Genomic DNA, 26,167 nt, shown 5'->3' with positions numbered 1-26,167 from the left:
TAAAAAAAAGGGTCAATGCCCATGTCGTAGCTAGCCAACAGATAAACGCACTTATTGTCTTTTTCATTGTGCAAATGACCTCCTGTAGCGCGGGTGCGATCCCTACACCCGCACGGGCCCTGCAGTACCTCCCGCTGGGGACGCACCACCGTACGTGCGACGCTCTTACGTCATCACCTCCCACCAGAGGGGCCCAACTAGACTTGCCCTGACGAGCCATGGCGCCACCCTCCCCTCCTTTACCTCCCCTACCTGTCTGTCTAGGCTTGCCCCTCTCTACTAGCCGGGAAAATTGTTTTGATTGCTCAGTCTGCTCTGACCTTTGAAATTTGAAGATCTTTAATTTTTATTTTGCTTTGTATTGTCATATTAGCTTTGGTCTTGTATATGGTTTTTTATTTTGTATTATTTTTTATTTGTATTTAAAATGTAGATGTATGACGAGTGAGACTTATTCGTCTCCTGTGCAATATTTTTGTTTATTTATTTAATATGGCTTGAGGAGGTCCCCACCAGGGACGAAACGTTGCCGGTTATTTTTATATAATTGTTGTTTGAGAGAAGTTTATTCACAACCAGGGTTATCCTCCCACTTTTGCCTATTTTAAATTTTAATACTATTAATATGGAGAGGAAAAATAATACTTATGTAGGAAATATGTTTTGAGGCATTTTAAGTCGAAAAATAGTGTTTTCAGAAAATGTCCGTATGGATGTGTGTGTGTGTGTGTTATTGGAAAAGTTAATGAAAGTAGATTGCTTCATATGTACCTGGAAGAGAATAAAATTACCTATCTTTTTACCGCGGAAAATTTATATTTTCGTTCGTCGTTTTTTTTATTATACACCATAAAGTGCAAATTTTTGAAATTGTTTTACCTCGAAAAATAAATTTTGAATCTGTCTGAAGAAAAGCATGATTATGGAATGTTATTAGGACTATACTTCACTTTAATTTTGTCATTTCATGGGGCAGATCCTGAGAAAAACATTAACAACTGAAAAAAGTCGTTTTTCTACGTGACGTGGTAACTGGAGTAAAAAGGCATTAATCAAGTTCAAATTTTGGATTTAGTTAGCATTATATAACACTTTGATACCTAGGTTTATTGCGGCTACCGCAGACATACTGCCATCTTGCGTCAGTATTCGCAACGCCGGTGGTGCGGTGTGTATACGGCTGCCTTTCGGTTCTCGAAGCCATCGAAGGTATAATCTTCGAATATACTGAGGATATACCAGGAGTATACCGGAAGTACCTGAGGGTATACTGAGGATACTCGAGGATATACCGAAGATACCCAAGGGTATCTGAGAGTATTTTGGGCTATCTTCATGACAGTGCGGCCAACGCAACAAGTTCCCCCACATATGTGATAAATACTATATACAAGACGAATGCACATACACCTACATTTAATTAGTTAGCTATGCAAGCTATGCGAAAGAAAGATAGGAAGAAAGAGGGAGAGAGAAAGATTTAATTATATATACTAGAGGGGTAACCTCCTGCTCGCTTCGCTCGCCAACCCCCATTTCTGCGTAAGAATTAAAGCCAAAAAGTTGATATTAAATATAATTTATATTTCTTTATATAATTGATATGAAAAAGCTTTACTTGCTTTTGCTGACACTCAGCTGTCCACACACACACACATACACACACACACACACACACACATTATCAGCTGATTATTAGTTGATTGTCATTTGTTTTTTTTTTCAGTAGAGTTGGCGCTATTGTAAAGGGCACGAGTCTCCGCACCTTTGAGCTTTGGTGCCAAAAAAGCCCTTCTACTTATGTTGCGGTTTTCCGAAGCGCGGAGGAAGCGCGACTCTCTTTGGATGCAACTTACTTTTGCTCTATGCTTATCTGAATATCGTAGCACACGCTAGATATTATGAAATTGTTGAACTGCTTATATGATTATGTTATATTATGTATACTCGTCCCCGAGAAAGATGGCGACGCTTGTGCCATTTACAATGAAAAAGTGAATATTTATACTATATTGTAAAAATAAAAATAGCCTCCGAAAATTGTCGAAAGAGTCTCACACTCGGCCTTCCGCCAAAAATATTAACGAAAATTTGTATTAAAAAGCCAATCATCGATACAGAAAAAGATTAAGTAAAACATCGAAGTATTGTAGAAAAACGTCAAAGTTTGATAAAAACGTAAAAAAAATATTAAATGTTTTATTTTTAAAAAATCATAAATTGATAAACCGTAATGCCAAAATATGAATAGAATTTTACAATAAAAAGCCATCGATACAGAAAAAGAAAAAGTAAAACATCGAAGTATAAAGTAAAAAAGTTTTTATATTTATTTTACACACATTTATTATTTGAATCAGAAATAAATTGCATTATGTTTTTTTAAATAACGTTGTTGTTTTTCCATTTAATTTATTCATAAATTATTATTGTTTTAAGTATACATAGATATACATACATACGTATGTTTGTATACATATGCTATACACACATACATGTAAACACGCATGTTGAAAATACATATGTATAAGCAGAATTATAAAGTTTGTAATACATACCATGTCGTCACACAGATTATACATACAATTACTGGCAACAGTTAATATAATTATTTAGTGATAATTCCACTGTATAAATATTTTAATTCTATTAGAAATATTTTTGCAGCAGAAATTGGTAGGTACTTAAATTTTTTGCACTTTTCTATTAGATAAGTAATAATAAACAACCAACAACACTAAAAAATGTATGTTCATTATTTAAACTTATACAATATGTAAGCTGTAAAATATTGTATTTAACACGATAATAATTAATTAATAACATACATATTAATATAAAATATTGCATCTAAAGTTATGTTAATGTAAAAAAATTTTTATCTAACGTAACAGAATATTTATTATTGTTAACAAATGAAGATTGTACTTTTTACATCATTTCATTTAATATTAAAAATAATACGAATATACATTTTCTATTAAAATTTTTGTATTAATGTCTTGTATAAAAAAAGTTCTGCAATACGTAATGAAGGTATTTCTTGAAGAATCAATTTACTTAAAATTAAAAAATGTTTGATATAATTTCAAGTCATAGCGATTATTCTAGAAAATATTGTTTAAGAGCTAAATATTCCGATTAATTACCCATATTTTAAATGTATGTATAAGTTTGATTTCACTTCATAAAATTTAATAAGTTAAAATAAATCTTTTACTAAAATACAATTTTAACTATTTTATAAGTTATCTATTAAAATTTACTTTTAACACTTTTGGAATTACAAAATATTTATTTATTATCTATTTCATAAAAGCTTCCTAATCAATAAATTATTTTATAATAAAAAATTAATAATTACTATCTGCAATTAAATAATTGTTTAAGTAGTTTTTTATTTATTATTTTTTGCAGAAAACAGTCTAAGTTCTAGTAATGCAGTAGAATTTTTAAATTTATTTAGATATTTATCGACTTCAAATACTAATTTAATAATTGAAAATATGTGATTTGAGTCATTTTTTTTATTTTTGTAATATTTATAATCTAAGTAAATATGCCGGACTATAGTCGAAGCGAAATTGTTGATATTTTATTGATTTTGGGAGAGTGTCGAAGAAATTATAATGCAGCAGCACAATTATATCGGAGGCGTTTCCCAAACAGAAATCATCATCCATCTCGAAGTACGATCCAGAGAATTGAACAGCGAGAGAGGCGAGGACCTCAAAGATCACGACAACGTCATAGAGTAATGACTATCGAGCGAAATGATCCACGAGTATTGGTGGTGCTTGCCAAAATAATTTGACCTTGAAATGACCTTGTAGGACTGGCTCAAATTCGAGGTCACAATTCTCCCCCCCCCCCCCTATACAACTACTTTGGTCTCTACCACTTTTTTTTAATTTGGCGTTGCTAGAGGAATTACGTAGGCGGGGTTTCATTCTGGCTGCAGGACATTGAGATGACCTTCAGTGCCGCAACCGAACATACCATTCTGAACGTAAAATTTACCGCTCTTTCCATTCCCGCAATAAAAGAATGGGGTTCCTATTTAAAAATCCAAAGTTGACCTTCAAATGACCTTGAAAACGCGTTCAAGGTCAAATCCAAGGTCACCATCGGGTTGCCCCTTCGATATCCTACAACTTTGGTCTCTACCATTTTTTCGATTGTGGCTGTCCCTGACGAGTTATGAGCGGTGCCCGTTTAAATTGGGTCACCCTGTATACATATATGGGACGTTCCACGTCAAACGTAACAAAGCTCTGCCCAAAATTCATTTTGATCTACAAATTTTTATAAATATGGAAAATTTAGCATTTTTTATGTACTTTCAATTAGTGAGGGGCGTTTTTTAAATTTGTTTTCCGAGACGGAACTACGCGTTCCCTAACCTTAAAAAATGACTACTTTACGAAATGATCAAGCTGTCAAAAATCACAGGGGCTCAGAAAAATCCTAAGCAACGACTATTTTCATATATTTTGAGCTGCTGAACAAGAATCCGGTGGTATTTTTTACCGATACCTCAAGCGTTCGCCCCTAACCTCAAAAAACACCCCCCAAAATTGCTTTTTCACGCAGTTGTGAGGTTTATCCTGTGATCGACGGGAGGAAAATTATTGACAGAGAGTTTTTTTATGTATTTTTATGTATTTTGTGCTGCTGAACACGAAACCGGCCGTCGTTTTTGCCGATACCTTAAGCGCTCGTCCCTAACCTCAAAAAACCACCCGAAATGTCTGTTTTATGCGGTTAAGAAATTTACGTCTAGAGGAAAATTATTGACGAAGGCTATTTTTAGGAATTTTGAGCCACTGAATTTAAACACGAAGCTTATTGCTTTTGGAAAATGATGGAAATACCTGTCATTTTAGAAAATTTATTGATTTAATTAACTCGATTGCGTCAATTCCATGTAGCGTTCATAATGACCAAATAGTACTAAACTTCATAAGTAATCAGAACAAAGCCCGCCTTGTAATTGAATTTATTCTGAAAAGCCTTAGTTGGGATATTCTAAAAATTACCAAAATAAAAAAGAAATTTAGCTGTTTAGCTATAAGATTATACTAAAAATGGTAGAGAACCGTAAAGAAGCATGTTTTACAAGATTTTACAGATTTCTACCCTTTTATATTTTATATTTTTTTACGTATTTCACATTTTGTGCAATCAGACATCTTTTCTAATTTTTTATTTTTCTGCAGTTTATAACAGTTTTAAAGTTTAAAATTTTTTTAATTTATCAAATTTAGAAATGTTATTAACTGCAAAACAATGTAAAAATATAATAATAAAAATAAATATAAAAAAAATGTAAAAAGTGTATGATTCTGTAAAAAACTGTAAAGCATAGTCTAAATACAAACAATCTTTTATAGTGATTAACTATTTTTATTAGAATTTTATAACAATTTACAGTGTACAACTTCATAACATTAAATAAACGTTTTATCAAATTAATAAAATCCAAAAAGTGTGGACATTCGATCATTTATTTATCGTTTTTTTCAATATTTCTTAAACTTTCATTCCAGCTTTCAAAGTGTGGTATTAAAAGTTTTTAAAATGTTTTTAGAACCTTTTCATGTTAGGGCTACATTAAAACATTCACTAAACATATTTATTATTTATTTTATCATTATTATTGCCAATAAGATATTATGTTTGCAGTATACTTAATACTATCAAAATTTGGTAATATTTTGATACTTGCTAATGAGAATTTTTATTGAAAAAAATATCAAAATATTTAATTATATTTTAATTTTAAACATTATGACATATAGTTTACTTTACTTAATTTTTTTAAGAGATAAAATAGAAATAAAATAGATAAATAGAATAAAATAGCTTTATCATTTTTGTAAAAAAAAACGAATACAAGTTAAAAGATAATTTCATAGCACCTGCACGTTCGGTCTCGCTTCGCTTGCGGAAAACATATTTTTCTAATCTTCATCTGCTATCCAATGCAACCAATAAAGATACTAAACTTTAAAAATTATTCTAAGTTTATAATTTTTTAATGATATTAATTGAGTAGTACTTGCTATCACTGTGTAAAAGTTGCAGACGCTACTCTTGTCTTTGATATAATTTCTGACGGTAATGTTTTAGTAAAAATTGTATCACACGTTGTTTTATCTAGAATTCTTTTAAAATATTTAAATCAAAGTTTAGATTATTATTCTCATTAATTAAATTTTGATTTCAAGTATATTTAAAATAATATTATTTTGTATACTGTTGTAGTCCAGAATCTTTCTCTATAGTTTAGTTTTGTTTCAAATTCTACAAAATTTATTAGCTGTTACTTTCCACATGGTATTTTTAATGACAGAAAAATTAGTTTGAAGCAGACGCAATTAACTTTTAAGGTGATATAGCTTTTGTATACTTGTCCATGATTAATTGAAGCATCTAAAATATTTATAATGTCTGAGTCTACTGCAAAGCATTCTTTTCCACAAGTTCATGTTGACAGATGTATTAATTCATTTAATATTAATGGACATAGAGGTAAAGGTCTTCGCAAATTTTCAAAGAAATTTTTGTTAGATTATTCAGATATACTTGAAACAGATATGATTTGTTCATCTTGTAGAAAGTCGTACTCTTCTGTAAATTTTAATTTATCGAATAACGCTCTAAATGAGCCGAGTGAGGAAGAAAATGAAAGACCACAAAATAAGAGAATTCGTCTGTCGAGAGAAGCTCAACTAGAACAAATGTTGGATGGTCTGAAAAGTAAGTTATCTTCTTTACCTCCAAATGATCCATTGATAGTTTCTATTTTGACAATAGCACCTGAATGCTAGACATTACGCGATATTGAATCAGAGTTTAATGTCTCTTTAAGAATTGCAAAAAAGGCGAGAGATTTGAAAGATGAATTCGGTATCTTAGCGATTCCTGATCCGAAAAAAGGGAAAAGTTTAGCTGAAATTACAATTAAAGAGGTAAACAAATTTTATGAATCTGATATTAACAGTCGAGTTATGCCGAATAAGAAAGATGTAGTTAAAATTAACGAAATTGGTGAAACTCAGTATGTTCCAAAAAAATTGCTACTATGTGATATTAAAGTATTGTATCGAACTTTTAAAGAAGAATGTCCACAATTTCCTATCAGCTTTAGTAAATTCGCCGAACTACGTCAAAAATGGTGTGTTTTGTCTGGTAAAAGAGGCACGCATAGCGTGTGTGTATGTGTAATACACCAAAATTTCAAGGCCATGCTTGAAGCATCCAAATTGATGATACTCACGAAGGGATCCGGTGATCCAATAAATGGTTATATCGATTGATTTTCGTTCATCTTATGCAGAAATCAGAATCCTGCTTGTTTTTTAGGAAGTTGTCAAAATTGTGGTAATTTTTTAAGATTTGAAGAACATGTATCTTCTGTATTATACGAAAATAAGATTGAAGAATTAATTTTTAGCGTCTGGCAGTCAACAAATAAATGTACTTTAAAAAAAGAATGTCTTTCGGTGGATGATGTTAAGTCTGAATTGTCTTTGAGTTTAAAAAAATTTATACCACATCATTTCATCGCAAAAAAATCAATCTAAATATATAAAAGATCAGAAGAACAATTTACAAGAGAACGAAGGACTTCTGGAGATGGATTATTCTGAAAATTTTGCTTACGTCGTTCAAGATGCTGCTCAGCAATTTCATTTTAACAATGATCAGTGTACAATAATTGTTGCAGTACTATATTATAGAGAAGATAATGAAACAAGGCATTGTAGTTTTATAGCACTTTCTGAATATACTACTCATGATACGGCCGCAGTTTATATTTTACAAGAAAAGATTATTTCTGAAATAAAGAAAAGATTCCCAAAAATTAATAAGATTATATACGTCACAGATGGTGCAAAGCAGCACTATGAAAATAGATATTAAATGATGAACTTGGTTAATCATGAGTCAGATTTCCAAATAATGGCGGATTGGCATTTCCATGCTACTGCTCATGGAAAGGGTTCATGTGACGGAGTAGGAGCCGTGTTAAACAGAGAAGCTACTCGTACCAGCTTGCAGGCCAAAGCGACGGAAGCGATTTTAAATTCAAAACAACTTTATGACTGGGCGAGACAAAAGTTCCAAACAATAACATTCTTTCACTATTCCAAATAAGATTACGAAAAAACTTCAAGATCACTAAAGAAAAGATTCTCGGCTGTACCGTCTGTTACAAAAATTTCAGAAGGACATGCGTTTTTAGTTTCTCACGACAAAAAAATTACTGTGTTTAGATACTCTAATGCACCAAGTCCATTATCAATAGTACAATATTAATAATTGAATTTAAAATATGTTCAACAAAATAATACAAATATACAAAAATAAAAGTAATAATTAAAAAACTTAAAAAAAAATGAAAGTAATGCGGGCTTTGTAATAAAGACTTAGATTTAGAAAAACGAACAAAACAGAGACGATAAACGGGCGACGTTACATTTACGAACACAAAGCTTTAAAAAAGAGCATAATTGCACAAATAATTATTTGCAGCATCCCTTTTATCTGAAACAAATCTGCGATTATATCGTCGCTCCCTACGAAGAGTAGCACTGTTCAAAATTTACGTCATAAGTAGCACAACTCATTTCACGAACGCTAGACTAGCACAACTTAAGATTTCCCGCGAAGACTAGCACAACTCAAACTTCAAAGAAGGAATTTTTATAAAATTTTCTCGATTTTTGCGAAAATGTCCCTAATGAACATCTTTGAATATTCACAATTTACAACTTTTTACTGAACTTAAAATTGTTTTTACAAATACAATAATTTTTTATAAACATTGTTTTAAATTATTCACTTTTTTTAGAAACCTTTTAAAATTTCCGAAATCTTTTTAAACGTTGAGGTTTGTCTGTCTTTGACTTAACCAATAAAATAACCCAATAAAAACGTAAAATACTCACATTTTAAGTAATATAAAGTCGCGAGTTGTGCTTTTATTATTTCACTTTCACTAACAAATAACTTTTATAACGGTGTGCTGGATGCAGTTGTTCAGTTTCCAGCTCCGCTATAATCAAGGTCCGTAGACCTCGTTACTCTCGAGGAAGAGAGTCGTTGGGATAGCACCTAGTGCTGAATAGGTTCCGGCTAGGCCAGTTACGCTGCGATCTCGTACATATACGAGACGCAAGCCCGCGGAGGCGGCTGGGTCGGTGATGGAGCGAGATACAAGTGTACGCGTAGGAACACGCAAAATAACGACTACCGAGATTGTTGAAGGACAGTCACATCGTTTATTGATAAGCTATATACAGGGCTTGCATGCGAGCAAGCGAGGTCGCAGGTACGAGGGAGGATAAGGAGAGCCCTGGCGAGTGTAGCGTGAGAGAGAGAGAGCTGGCACTTACAGTTAGCCGGCATCGCCCTAATGTTCGCTGTCAGCAGTCAGAACCACGTCGGTGCAGTTCTGGATGCGGTAGCGAGACGCAACGTCGTATACGCACGCACACTCACACACTTCGACTTTCACTCTCTTAGCAGCTATCTCCCGAAAGTACTGAGCGTCTCGCGAGGAGTCGGTTCAAAGGTCGGATCGTATCTGGCGGCACGCGTCTCAGTCGCGTGTCGCCGAATTTTCTCTCTCTCTCTCCCCCTCTCTCCGCCTCTCTCGTGTCGTCCAGCGGCTCTCCCCGCCTTGCCAGCGCTGGTACCTGTAACAGTGTGGATTTAGTACAAGTTTTTCTTCTCGCGGCATGCTGAGCTTATGACGTGCTAATATCGCCCGTCATACTTTATTACATCATGTAATATGCATGTATTCATAGAGCATTTGTCATTTGATATTCACAAGCACATAGCTTACAAAAAAAGAGCATATCTGCACAAACAGTTATTGGCAGCATCTTTTTATCTGGACCGATTCTACTGCAGATTACTTTATGTTATATGCATAAACAGATAGAGCATTCATTATTTCATATTCACAAACACATGGTTTTTAAAAGAAAGATCATATCTGCGCAAATCTGAACCGAATATGCAAATGGCATCTTGTTATATGCATAAATATATACAATATTTATCATTTAATATTCTCAAACACATAGCTTCAAGAAAAGCTCATATCTGCACAAATAATTATTTGCAGCATCCCTTTAATCTGGAACTAATCTGCAGATTACATCTCGTGATATGCATGAATACATACACTAATGCATAGCTTTAAAAAAGCTCATATTTGCACAAATTAGTATTTGTAGCATTCCTTTTATCTGGATAAAATCTGCAGTTCACATCTTATAGTATGCATGAATACATACAGCATTCGTCATTTGATATTCACATTCACAAAATATATAATAAAAAAAATTTCATTTAGCAACTATAATTCGAAACTTGCATATGATCATCGATACCGCGGAGATTTAATTATGACGTAATAGTTAAGGCTCAAATAATGTAATAAGCTGTCTAAAGGTTTGATGCGCTTGTTTGAATAACAAAAATTTTTCATGGATTTTGGCATTATAATAAAATTATGCAAGATTTGCTTGTCAAATTTAGAGCAACCATGTACATACATGTATCAACGAAGTTGTTCATTTGCAATCGTATCATTGCCCGATTAGTTCATGCGTATAAGTAGAAGTAGTTTATGCATATAATTAAGTAATAAAAAGTTTTTTGCATACTCTGATATACTCTTTGCGATCTGATTTACCGACCACATGCGCCCGCAGTCAGCTGTCTCCACGCAGGCACCAGCATAAGCTCTGCCCATTATAAAGACATAGAATGCTTTCGTTCGATCAGTCTTTCTTTCTTGCACCGGAAGCCACTTTTCGTACATTTGACCCGCAGTCTATACGTATTACGTCTATGCACTGCACATACCTTTCCATAACATCATCTATAACTCCAAGTCCGAGTTTTTCCGTAGATTTGTGTTGGTAGCACTAGCAGAACGCAATCGTCACGTCTTAAATGTATGTATACTAATCTGTCAGCAATATTGCTTGAATGTTCCCTATTGCAAAATCTCACGTGAGATCTCACCTGAGATCTCATGCCAAAATCTCATCTGTAATTTTGGTCTGGAAGCTGCTGTATCCTCTTATTTAATAAAAAATAAGATTTTTAATATTGGAAGTCGCCTATAAGAAGGTGCTCCTTCTCAGAAGAGTTCAAAAACCTAGGTTTCGAAGCTTTAAGATCTTTTTTCGATTTTTAAAAATTTCTCATCTGATATCTCATCTTAGATGTTACCTGAGATCTCAGGTGAGATTTTAGATTAGATATTTTTAAAAATCGAAAAAATGTCTAAAATGCTTTGAAACCTAGTTTTTTTTTTAACTTATTTGGGGGGAGGCTCCTTCTTATAGGCGACTACCAATATTAAAAAACTCATTTTTGAATAAATAAGAGGATCCGGCAGCTTCCGGACCAAAATAACAGATGAGATTTTGGCATGAGATCTCATGTAAGATCTCACGTGAGATTTTGCAATATGGTTGCGTTCACAGATTCGCTAGATTCAATCATATTTTTGAAAGATTATATAACCTTGCTGAGCGTTTGGAGCAATATTGCTGTGGACAGCTATGTCCGTTTTACAATTATCAAGTTTGCCCGGCCTACTGGGCTTGTCCGTCTACAGCACCCAATATTGTCAGACCATTGTCTTCCGGTTGCAATACCAGATTTGGTAATATTGCACAGGGGCATAATAATATTGCTGCCACTATTAGAGAACATTTCTACCAGATAGTGCGGTGTGCGTCGTCTGCTGACTGTCTCTCTCTCTCCCCCTCTCTCTCTCTCTCTCCAATTAACATGCGGCAGCAATCTGGCTGCTACTTCTCTTTTTTACTCTCCTCTCACGGCATGTCTTTCTACAAACACCACCTTAATGACTAACTATTGTGGTTACTCATGACGTCTCAGGTGAAGACACGTGCGAGGGTCTTTTACCACTGGGTTTGCCGGTTACCCCGTTGCAAGATAGATAGTAAGATATTATTACTAGTGAAATTCACTGGCAAAAGACGTAGGGGTCTACATGGGTTTTATGTTGATTAAAAATACTTTTTTTAAATAAAATCGTTGATAAAGAAACCATTGTCTATTTATGAAAATATAATGCCGAATCAATGAGCAGAGTTTTTTTAGACTATAACTAAGGTTCTAAGTGCAGTAACATTTGTACTTTTTTTCTAAATGCATGAACAAAATTAGAGGATATATAGGAGTACTTGGTCGAGAAATCCATTGGATGGCTTAAATCGAACTTAAGTGAGTACTATATAAAATTACAAATTTGTTTTTGAATGCTCTTGTTTAGTCTACTAATATTTTCGTAAGTTTTTGTACTTACCAATTGATAGAGTATTGAATATTGTTCCAATAACTGCAAATAGTAGTATAGTTCCTAAGTGATCAAAAAATAATCTGTTTGGCATAAAATATCCAGCATCTAATATAATTGGTGGTAACATGTATAAGAAGAAAGTATCTGGTGTTAATGGTGACATATGGACGTTGTTTATTTGAAATAAAAATAATCCAATTACGACTCCTACGACTATTAACAAACATGATTCTGGAAATATTTTGCTAAATTTTGGTGCCATGTGAAATCCTGCTTAAAAATCAAAGGATTAGTTTATATATTAAATATTTAATCAATATTAACAACAACAAATAATGATTATGATAAAATAGCATACGTAAAAAGTCAGCTTCCCTTTAAATCTAAAAAATCTTCAACATAAAAGTTTGAAGTAAGATTAATATTTTATGACCCAAGAAAATAGCTGTGCAAGGTTTTATACTCTAAATAAGATCTTGCAATGCGTAATGTAATAAAATAAATAAAATTGTATATAATGTGTATCAAGTTACATTTTATACACACTGTTGTTTTGCATACTTTTCTTTGCTACCAGCAGGTTGGTACAATATTGTTACATAAAATGGTCATAAAATCATCATATGTGCTATCTATCACGGAGAAAAAACAAACGTTGCGGGTACAAAAACTTTAGTAGAGAAAAGTATGCGCTGTGGGCGTGCATCAGATGCGTAGAATGTTAAAACTTGTCCATCCCCATCGAGCCCCCGTTCTTCCCTTCCCTTTCTCTTCGGTTTTGGACGTGCAGAGTATGGCAGACTTGTGCGTGTCTATGCGCGCACTATTTGGTTCTCTCGCCCACTTAGGTAAATCCGACTGAAGTGAATTTCGTAGATTCAACTTTTTTTCTCCATGTAGCAATAACCACTATGAATACAGACAGACTATACGTGTAATGCAAACAAATAAATAGTTGATTACATATCTGGGGTAAAAGAGAACGATAGTCTCATCTTCGGCTCAGGTGGCATTTTACATGGGCTATGGATTAACATTCTTTTTTCCGAGTCAAAGGCGATGGTAGCAAACACGTGCTTTGAAGTGGTCCTCTTTTCTTTCATGGTGTATATGCTATTACAAGGTGAAATGTTGGCAACCATGAGTTTTGTGTCCATCCTCACCAATCTATACCTTAGATTATAATTATAATTTTTTCTCCAAAAAGTTATAAAATCCTTAAAGATATTGTACAAAGTTTTTCTGTATTCTTATCAATATACGCTAATGAATGTAGTGAAATCAGTTTCAAAAATGTCAAGTACTAAAAATTAACACACTCACAACAATCATTACTCATTATTCCAAGAAGAATTTTAATCTCACTGTAGTTTTAAGATGAGAATTCTTAAAGCTACAGTACGATGAGATGAGAATCTTGATCTTCTCAAATTAATCCGAATCATATTTTGCAAAGATACGAGAAGAAACATAATTAAAAAAAATCAAGCTCATTCCCTTTAATTATAGGAAAATCATTTCAACATAAAGCGGATTTTCATCTAGAATCTATAATTAGATTAATCCTTCTTGGAGTAACAAATGATTTTTGTCAGTGCAGGTAAAAAGTATATGCTGACTAGTAGATATAAAAATTAGGATGGTTATACTTTTTTAAATGTTAATTTTAATGCTTACTTGTCGTCTTCTTGTAGCCTACGATGTGCATAGAGTAAATCATATGCGTAATAACTAAAAACAACTAATTGATTACTTAACAATCAATCCCCAAGAAAATATAAAAATTTATCGCCTTGTTAATCGAAGTTGTCGAACATATATTTGAAGGTTATAATAAAAAAATGTAGTAATTTTAATTGATATTATCTCACAGATTCACACCTTGAAGTAATCATTTTAGTGTTTCATCGATAAATTATAACGGTACTTTTTAGCACTTGACATATTTAAAACTGATTTCACTACATTCATGAGCATATATTGATAAAAATACAAAAAAACTTTGGACAATATCTTTAAGGATTTTATGGTTGCCAACATCTTACCTTGTAAAAGGTGTTTTTCAAACCGATTTCATATTCTTTCAATCCCTATTGAAAATTTTTTGCAAGATCTGACGTAAGATCATATCAACGATCTTATACAAGATCTGGTCTAAGATCTTGTCCCAGATCTTACACAAGATCTTATCATCGATTTTCAACCACGAACCTACATAAGATCTTACATAAGATCTTACATAAGATCTTGGGTGAATTATTGGAAAAAAAATTGTTTTACTTGTAAGCAAGCTCTTATACAAGATCTGGTGCAAGATCTTGTGTAAGATCTGGTGTAAGATCTGGTGCAAGATCTTGTGTAAGATCTTATGTAAGATCTTGTGCAAGATCTTGTGTAAGATCTTAAGTCAGATCTGATGGTAGATTTTGCCTGATATTTATTGTAAAATCATGTATAATTTTATCAGGAAAAAATTTTTTTTATGAAAGCAAGATTTCATGCAAATTCGTACATAAAATCTCTTAAAAATTGTTTTTAAATGCTATTTCTTATTACCTTCTCTCTTAAAATGATTGATATTTAGGTAAGTAGCCATTACAAAGCAAACTATAGCTGTCGATGAAAAATAAGACTAGTAGGATGGGGCCTGAAAGAAAGGCTCGGGGATTCGCAAATAACCACGACGCAAGATAGCCAATAAAAGTAGAAGTTTCTCTATTTTATTCTGGATTAAAAAACTATTTTAAATTAACTCGTGTTTTATTTTACATACTGTAAATTAACATTTTATTAGGAAACAATATTTATTCTTGGTTTTTCTTCATACCAGCTAAATGCTCTTTTCGTAGGTATTGTAGTTTTTGACTGATATACGGCTTCATTGTGTTCATTAGAAGCGCGACAGTGTCCTTGTCTTTTATTATTTTTCTAAAAAGTCTTTGTACAACTCTGAAATTAAAAAAAAATTAATCAAATGAAATGAGTATTTCCTTGCGAAAATAATGTGCAGTATCTGTACATGGATCTCTGCAAAGTTTTCTGCACTGATCTCTGTCAAAAATTTGGATCGTCTATTTTTAATTTCCAGAAAAATCCTAAAATCAAAAAATTATGAAAAATGCCTTACTAGGTGATTTAGAAGATAACTCTATAACTTTGATAGTGAATTCCATAATTTTTATTTTTCAAGTTTAAAAAAATTTTTTTGTTAATCTGTTATTAAATAAATTAAGTTTGGAGTCCACAACCAGAGTATTAGTGTTATTATCAGGATGATAACACCTATTAAGGCATTTATTATGTTTTTAGCTTTTAAGAATTTTTTTTTGGAATTAAAAAAAAATACGGTCCAAATTATGTGCAGAGATCAGTGCAGAAAATTTTGCAGACATCTATGCACATATTTTGTTTTTTGTAGCAGATTTTTATGTTTATGGTATTTTACATTTTTTAGATAAAGAAGATCAATAAAATGAATGGAGAATGCATGAACCTTCAGAATTTTGTATAGCATAACCTTACGATAATAATGTGCAAATATCTGTGTAGAAATCTCTACAGAAATCTGTGCACAGGTGTTTGCACATTATGTTAGTAATGGGTAGCATAAAATTTCGCTTTGTTTGTATTCGAAAATAAACGCACATGTATGTAACCACCTTCCACACCCGTATAGAAAAAACTGTTAAGCTGTATATTTGCAACACTCTTTTGCATTTTGTAATTTACAATAATAAATTTAAAAAAAAAACTAAAATTCGGCTTTACATATTTTTTGGCGATCAATAGCCCATTTTTCAATAAAAGTTTTTTAATAAAATAAAGTTATTTCGCAAATCTCGATTTACCTACAATCCTGCAAACACGTTCGTAATACCAAAGCTAGTTGCATTGAGATTTTTATATTAATTCAGATTTTAGGATAATGGGTTAAAGGTTAATAAAATTGGGATTTGTAGGGATTATTAGGACTAAATTATTTTTCACTATCAAGGATTGATATATCACAGGAATATAGTTTTTAAATCAATCGTTCACAGTATCCTGTTGAAATAACTTACGTAATTACTATCACGATTATTAAAGCAGATACATGAGTAATTCCATGTATAACATCCGAATAGTAAAAAATTTCGTGTGAGTACAGGATAGTCGCGTAAGTAGTCCTGTTATTAGTCGCGTAATTGATTTCGTGATTATCTCATGATTAATATTGAAAATAATTGCTTCATTATATAATCAAGTTAGTTCTCGTGTGGGTTATTAATTTATCGATATACATACGTGTTTAGTCACGTAAGTAAACGCGTGAGTAATCAGTGGAGTGATCACGGGAGTTGTCGAATGGGGTTTTTAGTAGGACAGGTTATAATAATTGTAATTTGATTGATTTAGAAGCTATATAATAGACGTCTATGGTGTTTGGAAGAAATGGATATGTGATGAAATTAAGGATTTGAAAAATTAATTTCTATAAGTTTATGCTAATAATCTAAGCTTACACTGTGTAGTGACGAGATAAGTGAATTGATACCTTAGCTGTAAAAAAAATTTTCTTTGTTAGTTGTGAATACGTAAAATTAATTAAATTTAGATTATAATAAGGGAGTTAATAAAAAGTATCTACGAGAATCTTAAATCTTAAAGGAGGCTAGAAGAGGCTAGAAAGCTGGGAATAGTGGGAACGAACAAGCGCTGAAAGTTTATGAGTGTGAGGATTCTGGATGACTCAAACGGGGATGAAATACCTTAGGATCGCTCTGTAATCCAAAGTATAAATAATCTTTTAAAAAATCACATACTCCGTCGATCTCCCTGAAACAACTATATACTGACGACGACTTCGCAAGAAATACAATAAAGTTAAAGTTACGCAGACAGATAGCAAGGATAAGGTGAGCAAGAAGTTTGTTCGAGCCTTACGAAGTTACAGGTCCGAATGATATTTTCCCGACACTACTGCAGCGAGGCATCAACATACTAACATAGGCCCTGAAGAAATTGTATCAAGCATGCCTGGCACTAGGGTATGTGTCGAAAGAATAGCGACTGACAAAGGTGGCGTTCATGCCTAAACCAGACAAAGCGCAATATATGGTCACGAAGGACTTCAGACTAATCAGCCTGATTTCATTCATGGAATCATCAAATTCAACCTGGAAAAGCTGGTTGACAGGTTTATCAAGAAGACATTGCTATACCCCTCCAAAGAGTAGGACAGCTTTGTGGCCCTGAAAAGAGCCGGTTGTGTTCTCGTGTGGTAATCAATGAGGCCTAGATGGCCTAACGTAGCCTAGTAGGCTTACCGTGGCCACCGATGCAACTCATGCACTGAATAGCGCGACTGACGCTCCTACTCCTCAGGAGATTGTTGGTCGCTTGGAGCAAGTCTTTACTTAAAGCGATACTCGCCCACGGTTACTCTTAATCCATTTCTACTAAGTCCTCTTGCAGCCTTAAGCAATTTTGTAGGAGGGCTATCGCCTAAAATATTCTTGGACTGTCTGAGTCCCTCGGCATTCTGCCATTTAGCGCTCAGTTCTTTGTTAAGCCAGCGCAGAGGTTATCAGCGCATCTGCCCGCCAGCCTGTCCACCATTTCGTTGCCCACCACGCTGGACACCTGGAACCCACAGTAGTCTTACGACGTTGCGATTTGCTAGTACTTTCAGCATCTGTCTGCAGCTAAGAAGTTCTTTTGAAGTAACTCTGTGATGGCCCCTGTAAGACTGGTATGCTGGTCGAGGGAGCATACAATTTCTTGTAAAGGTCACATTAAAAGTTGTTCTAAACTGTAGACAGACGTTGGAATTATTGGCAAATAGCAACGTTGTGCAAGGTAGCAAAATGCCAATGGAGTTAGACAGGCCAAATATATCATAGGTTACATCCTACCGGTGAAATAGCTTGCGTCTACAAGAGGACTAAGAATAAATGGATTCAGGTTAGCCGTGGACTGGCTAACTGAACACTGAAACGTAATGTACCACCTACAGAAAATAGGATACGCAGATTCTGAGGACTGCAGGTAATGCAAAGAAGAAGAAAATACCACCTCTCACCTACTGTTTAGATGTCCTGTTTTCGCGGGGTCGAGGCAGAGTATGTGGGATGTCTCCTTAATAGGGACAGAGGAGTTAAGGGCGGCTAACTTGACATGCCTAATTGCCGTAGCTGTCAACAAGAAATTTTAAGGTGTAATGTTATAGGTTAACGAGGCAAATTACTAAGACACTTCAGATAGATGCAGCCCTGCCAAGGTGCTGTGGCCTTCCCAAAATCGACAAAAATGAAAGTTCAGTATGACCAGTTGACCAATAATTTTGACAATAGGTTAACCTTCTTATTTCTTGTCAAAAAGCTTTCTTAAAAGGCTATAGCCGGGTTACTATGGTGAAATGGTCCCCTTGGAAAATGTATATATGTTATATACCATTCGATGGGGGATAAAAAAAAACTCCCATAGCCAAATTTTTAGCTCTCTGCCTAGTGCGCATGCGCAGTAACGTCGATAAACGTGTTTTTTTGATTTTATTTTTTTCTGAAGTCCCTATAGGATAAAAATTTTTTTAAAAATTCACATTGGTGTATTTTTATGTCATGAATAACTGCAATTTTTTTGGGATTACATAACCTCAAATATCGGATCTAAAAAAATTATTAAAGTTTTCAATCGATATTTTGACCCCCTTGTTTTTGAGGTGCAACTTTTTAAGTAGACTTTTTTTGTGTACTTTTTCCCGTTCTTTACGATGGCACTAACGTTTTTTCCTTAAAAATGGTGGCACAACTCGATTTGAGCCAAAAACTGATTTTTTTGCCATTTTTTCACGTTTTTAGCTGGTTATGTTACAATTTAGTTACTAAAGTGACTCCTTTTGAGTAGTTTTGCATATCTTCCCATGAAAACATAATCAAATGAAATATTTTGTTCGCTCCAAGCCGTATTTTTTATATTATCTTACGTTTTCAATGATGGTCTTATCAGAATTTGAGGTAATAAAGGGTTTCTCTCTATATATAAAAAGAATATCGCCGCTGTCAGTGTCTGCTTTTCTCTTTAACCTAAAAATGCCCTCATTTGAGTGATTTAACGCCGAAAAAGGCCATTTTTGGTACCATGTAACCCAAAACTAACCTAAAAATGTCATAATGCAAGGGTTTTCACGCAAAAAAGCCTGTTTTTAGCTAAACATAGCCTTGAAATCGATCGTTTGAGGGTACTTTTGGCGTCTTGTGGTCTTAAAAAGGCCATATTTGGCTTATCTGCCTCTACTTAATTGATTATTCAAAATCTATTGACAGTAATAATTATCAGGTAAAAAGGAATTGAAGTTAAGTATGTTCAATTCGTACAAAGTATAATTTATTATCTTCATAGGCTATTTAAAATAAATTATGGAACGTATACAAGTAGCTTTTTAAAAATAACGAATGTTCACAATAGAAAAAATGATTCACTCATCATTGTCACTATCTTCATCAATACACACTTCAATTTGATCATTAAGAAACATTTTAGACAGAATTTCAGCTGGTCGTATGATTTTTGATAAATATCTTCCATGTGAAAGATAATAGATTATGGCAGCAATATGCGCACAACATCCTATAGTACGGTTACCGTTAGCACAATCACAACAGTGTCTTAAGATGCTAGAATAACCAATACCATTTGGTTTATACTCAACGAAACATTTGTATTGTTTTCTGTTAATATGCCTGGATTGAACTTCAAGTTTGAGAATATTGTTAGTCTCTTTTGAATATCCAATCTTCAAATTATTATCTGCGTCAAGCATTTCCGCTAAGTAAGATATTGTCTGTTTAAGCTGATAAGTTCCTGTAAACAGAATTTTCAAATCTTTTATTGTTAATTCAGGAAAGTCTGGTAAATCATCCGAAGTTATTATTTTAAATGGTAGTTTCCGACGACTCCATCTTTTGTCTGCTACTAAAACTGCTAATGTATTTTCAACATTTTTTCTAGATTGCATAGCACTAAATATTTCATCTTGCATGTCTTCATCAGAATCTAGGCGTTTGCCAAACAAGTTATTTAGGTAGCAAGAAATTTTACAATAAGATCCAGTATTTTTCACCATTTTATTATCAAGTTTGTGATCTAATAACCTATATTTTTTCTTTTGAACTCCGTGCACTGCTTCAACAACCCATCGCAGTTTTGTCGTGAATCTTGTTTCATTTGATTCTTGCGTAGAAAGTTGAGATTTTGAACCTTTGAGTGCAGGCATCAAAACAATATAACCCATATTTTCTAATTTTTGTTTAATGTCCCTGAAACCTCTATCCAGTATAAAAATGTCCCCTTGGCGAAGAAGTTTCTGTAAAATATTCTGCTTCTCTTCCAATATTTCAATCAGTATTGTAGCATCATTTTTATTTGCAAGATATGGACCTAACTGGTCAACAACATAACCATTAGTAGTACATATAGTAAATGGTTTAGTCAGAGGAACTTTTTTTTGGCCTGAATAAGATTTTCTTTGGTACTCGTTATTAGAGCTTTTTTCATGCCTTATATAAGTACCATCAGCAATCAAAATAAGTTGTTTACCAGGATGTAATTTCTTTGCCATATTAGAAGTTTGATTTTCAATCAATTCATTTCTGTCTACATTTTCTAATCCAAAGTGTTTTGGTAGTAAATCTTTTTCGAAAGATAATAATACTGATTGACAAAAACGAGATACTTGTTGTTCGCTTTCAATGTCAAATATTGTAGAGATGAGCGAGTTAGAATTCCCAGAGCGCATTTTGAATAAAAATACGACAATGGCTTGTGTCGCTGTCCTTACACAGGAATTCTTCAGAGAAGTGAGTTGATCTTTAAGATAATTAATATTTTCCCACGTTAATCCCGTAAAAACTTTCAATTTTTTTTCAGGCATGGAAAATTCAGCTACTGTATCTAATAAAGTTTCGTCTGCTTTCATTGATAATTGACTCAAAAATTGTAGTAATTCATCAATATATACCGTACTTGTAGTGGAAAAAATATTAATTTTATTTAGTTCATCTTCATGAAATCTTTTTTTAATTAAATGTGTGCAACAGCATCTATTGCCATGTGGAATAAAAACATTCATTTTACTATAAACTTGAATTCGGGCCTCTAAAGGAACTAATATATTATTAGTCTGTTTTTGGTACCCACAAACAAAGCAATATTTATGTGCCGCAATCGTCCTTTGAATAAGTAATTCCGTGGTTGCTCGTACTTTTTGTTCCTTTATTGTGTATACAGATGATTGTGTACTTTCCTAAGATGATGAAGTGACAGTTAGCTGAGAAAATGATTCAGAAACATTTGAATCTTGAGACGAAGCAGTTGTTGGAACATTAACCTTTTTAGGTTTAGAGCTTGATATGTATTTGGCTAATCGCTTTCTACATGAATCACAAATTACATCATGGATGTAAATATCTTTATTTGATAATTGTTTAGCATATTCGATTTCCTTTTCTCGACCAATTGATTTTCTAATCTAAATATTACACATGGCACATCTTCGATCATCGCGTTTCCTGATGTTATCTGACTCTTCATTACTATTAGATGCCATATTTATTTAACCATTAGACAAGAAGATCACTTCTGAAATAATAAAATATAAATATTTTACAATACATTTAAAAATGCTGTTAGTTAGTTTTTAAAAATCTAAAAAAATTGTTTGCCTTTTTTTAAATTAAAAACTAGAATGAATAATAAATATTACAAAAATATTATAATCTAAGTTCTTGTATAATCCAGTTTTCTCAGTAGCTTTACATGAAAAGTAAAAAAATAATATTGCCTAGTAAAAGTGAAATAAGTTGTATTTCATTTATAAGTTTTTTAAGCAAATAATTTTTTTTTGTCATAAAAACTGTATTGAAGTGCTTGCACCTAGTGATTTTATAAAATCAACAAACCTATGAAATTATTATATTCAATTTGTTTTTTTGTAAAAATATGTTCTTGTATCTAGACATGAATAATAGTGTATTTTAAAATAAATAAATAATGTTGTTTTTAATGATGTTTCATATACGTATGTGTTTAAAGCATAGGTTAGCTTGTGTTTACTTTATTCATTTTACATTTTTTTAACTTAAAAGTTAATTGACAATTAATAAGTTCGCATCCTATTAGTTCTATTTTTCATTTTTATTATTTCTCATGTATTGTTTTTATGTAAAACCAAATATTTTTTCTCATCTCATAATAATTAACTATAGTAAAAATCACATCATATATAGTCATATGCAGATATTTATGTGCATTTTTTATTAATTTGACAGTATTTTATACATAAACAAATTAATTATTGTTCAAGACTTTCTATATTTTATCAATTTAATCATACTTGTATAATTGATATACCGCATTACATCAAAACATGCAACTCATCAATCGTCAAATCCGTTTCTAGCAAAAGTTTATTGTCATATTTTATTCAAATGTTTTTCCTTCTTAATTTTATTTAGTTAATAGTTTCAACAACTTTATGTTTAACTAATTTCTCATTTTACTTTATGTGATTAGCCTAAATTGGTTAAGTTAAATAGATAAAGACTCGTTCCCCTTACATGCATTGTACGTATATCTATATCTATAGGATTGAAAATTCATTTTTATTAATTACTTTTTTGTTAGCTTATTGATTTAAAATCTGATTGCTATTTTTGTTTTAGGATAAGATCGGATCTTTATGCGAGTACTAAAACAGTTTATAATTTAATGTTGGTTTAAACTTTTGATTTTATGCAAGAATTTAATAACGTACACAACATGTTTTTCTTATTTAGCGTATAAAAAGGTCTAATAATTATCTGTTATTATTATTACATTATTATATTATTATATTATATTATTATATTATTATATCATATTATTATATTATTATATCATATTATTATATTACTATATTATCTGTCATTATTTTTGATACAATTACTCTTAATACTACAGAATTTATAATAAAAATTTTATTTTTCTACCCATTAATAAGTCTTACTCTGCATATACCGGTAAAATACAAGTGTATTTATTATAAATACATGGGAGATTTTTTATTTATCAGTAGGTTGGTTACAGTATTTTTTTCAAAACTCAAAGTGTCGGCATAAAAATAACATTTTAGATATTAATAATAGGTTTTGATTTTAAAGAAGTTATTTAACAAAATATTAATTTATTGTGTAATATGTATTAGAAATACATATAACCCTAATATCAAAGCATATAATCTGTGATGTCAAAACTTTTGAAAAACTTTGTTAAATCTTCATTTTTTTAAAAGATATGTAAAATATATAGTACTCACTTTAAATATACAAGATTGTTAGTTTTGAAGTAAACAGCAGAAAGATTTAAAGTAGCCGCGTCAGCCTTCGGTTCCAACTAACTCCAATGTATTTGAAAATAAATACTTAACTACTTTATTATTTTTTCTAGTATTGCTATCAATTATCAGTCAAAAGCCGAAATAGTAAAAAGAAAAATCGAAACAATTTTTATTTGCTAGATTTTAATTTACTTTAAAAGTTATAAACTTATACTAACAGCGTTTTCACCATTCACTTGTATTAGTATATTATGGAGAAAGTACAATTGAGTCCGTCGTCCCGTACCGACCTCGGGACATACCGTCTGAAATAAGCTGTTTTTACGGGATTGGCTAATTCTGTACCGTCGATTGGGTTATCGAACAGAATTAGCCAATAATATAAAAGTGACTTATTTCAGACGGTATGTCCCGGGGTCGGTACGGGACGGGACGGGACGTATTGTACTTTCTCCCTTATATAGACAATTGTAAGAAAAAAAAAAAATTAGTTTTGAAAAAAACAATGTTGGCCATTGGTTTGCGCATCGTTTAATTAATTAAGAAATCAAAATACTTTATTTGTTTATGCTCCTGATAATTCTTAATTTTATGATTGACCATTCACTACGCAGATCGTCTGCATTGCAGCCGCCGCGTCAACCGCGCGGCCAAGCATAACCTTTTATTATAAATAAAAATAAACAATAAACAAAAAAGTGCGACAGAGACAATACTTTCGACCAATCACAGAACGTTTAAAAAGAACATAACATTAGCCATCAGTTTTATAATAAGGTGATATCACAATTCTGATAAGACCATCATTGAAAACGTAAGATAATATAAAAAATACGGCTTGGAGCGAACAAAATATTTCATTTGATTATGTTTTCATGGGAAGATATGCAAAACTACTCAAAAGGAGTCACTTTAGTAACTAAATTGTAACATAACCAGCTAAAAACGTGAAAAAATGGCAAAAAAATCAGTTTTTGGCTCAAATCGAGTTGTGCCACCATTTTTAAGGAAAAAACGTTAGTGCCATCGTAAAGAACGGGAAAAAGTACACAAAAAAAGTCTACTTAAAAAGTTGCACCTCAAAAACAAGGGGGTCAAAATATCGATTGAAAACTTTAATAATTTTTTTAGATCCGATATTTGAGGTTATGTAATCCCAAAAAAATTGCAGTTATTCATGACATAAAAATACACCAATGTGAATTTTTAAAAAAATTTTTATCCTATAGGGACTTCAGAAAAAAATAAAATCAAAAAAACACGTTTATCGACGTTACTGCGCATGCGCACTAGGCAGAGAGCTAAAAATTTGGCTATGGGAGTTTTTTTTTATCCCCCATCGAATGGTATATAACATATATACATTTTCCAAGGGGGCCATTTCACCATAGTAACCCGGCTATAGCCTTTAACAAAACAGTATGAAGAAGCCTGATTCACATACAGAAAATAGCTACGAATTCGTAAATAATAATGTTAATACTTCTGAAAATGATTGTTGGATCAGCCTCTACATAATTGCATATTACGATACAAGTGTCATAAATAGTCCGATACGGCACGATGTGTATTGGGCACCCAAGCATGACTAATGAGCGGTGCGTGGCTCAGTTGATTAAGGCACACACCTTAACTAACGAAAACTCAGTTGTTCAAGGCGTCAAGAATTTGATTCACCGTAAAGTCACTTGGATTTTTTTTAGTTTTTTTTTCAGTGTAATTTCGGGGTTTTTCTGTCTCACAGGCACATGCCTGGGCGAATGCGAAACAATAGTGAAGAATATATCAGAGGTAAATAAAAATGTTAGGGTAGCCAGTCCGATGCACTAGGCAGAGAAAGTCGGCCTTACTGGAGGAGCTGGTCGCTAAAGCTGAAACTATTGTCAGCTTAACTAGCAAATGTGTGAGTCTGGGTCCTGACCGGAAATGCCTCGCAGGCGTAAGAGGTATGAGCCAGAAAATTGGTAGTAAAAAGGCGTTCAAAACAAAAGTAGTGGCAAAAAATAGAGTGCTAAAGTGAATAAAGGTATAAAAACACTATCCATGCCCGTGCAGGATACCAGTGTATAAGCCCATCACTTTTCTTTTATAGTACTCACTCACTCATAAATTCGCTGTTGACCTGCAAAAATTGAGCTCAGCAGGAAAACATTCTATACTGACAACGATTCCGTAATTGCGAGTTTTGACTTTAGGTTATTGTTAATTAACTTTTTGCACGTACAGGAACATTTCGATGAAATAAAACCTACTTTGACTGATCCTGATAAGGATGGTACTGATTGTTGAAACGACGAAAGGAAAAGAAAGAATTTTATGTATTTAAAGAAAGATCCTGTTGTATTTTGGATGCTCGTTAACTACTTTAGATGCGCTCGGCGCGTTTTTTTAGTGTTTACTTTCCACGTGCCTTCTTTAGAGTAAGATAACTAAAAAAGTGTTTGGAATAG

General features: G+C 32.6%; 1 protein-coding gene across 6 annotated transcripts in view; it reads right to left on the bottom strand.

Annotated features, from left to right (window-relative positions):
• Positions 1 to 26,167, bottom strand: part of LOC107981625 (sodium/hydrogen exchanger 3) — a 347,213-nt gene that overhangs the window by 180,167 nt on the left and 140,879 nt on the right. For 4 of the 6 annotated variants that reach the window (XM_031932689.2, XM_031932695.2, XM_031932715.2 and 1 more), the window contains one exon: positions 12,371 to 12,634. The exons of 1 other annotated variant lie outside the window; for it this stretch is intronic. In XM_031932689.2, the coding sequence (XP_031788549.1) occupies positions 12,371 to 12,634 (264 nt within the window). Of the gene's footprint in view, positions 1 to 12,370; positions 12,638 to 26,167 lie in introns of all 6 variants that reach the window. One more of the 6 variants, XM_031932708.2, reaches the window with a different exon arrangement.

The sequence above is a fragment of the Nasonia vitripennis genome, assembly GCF_009193385.2.
Source record: "Nasonia vitripennis strain AsymCx chromosome 1 unlocalized genomic scaffold, Nvit_psr_1.1 chr1_random0007, whole genome shotgun sequence".
Lineage (NCBI taxonomy): Eukaryota > Metazoa > Arthropoda > Insecta > Hymenoptera > Pteromalidae > Nasonia > Nasonia vitripennis.
The sequence above is the reverse complement of the archived record's forward strand: the minus strand, read 5'-3'. Positions and strand labels throughout refer to the sequence as shown.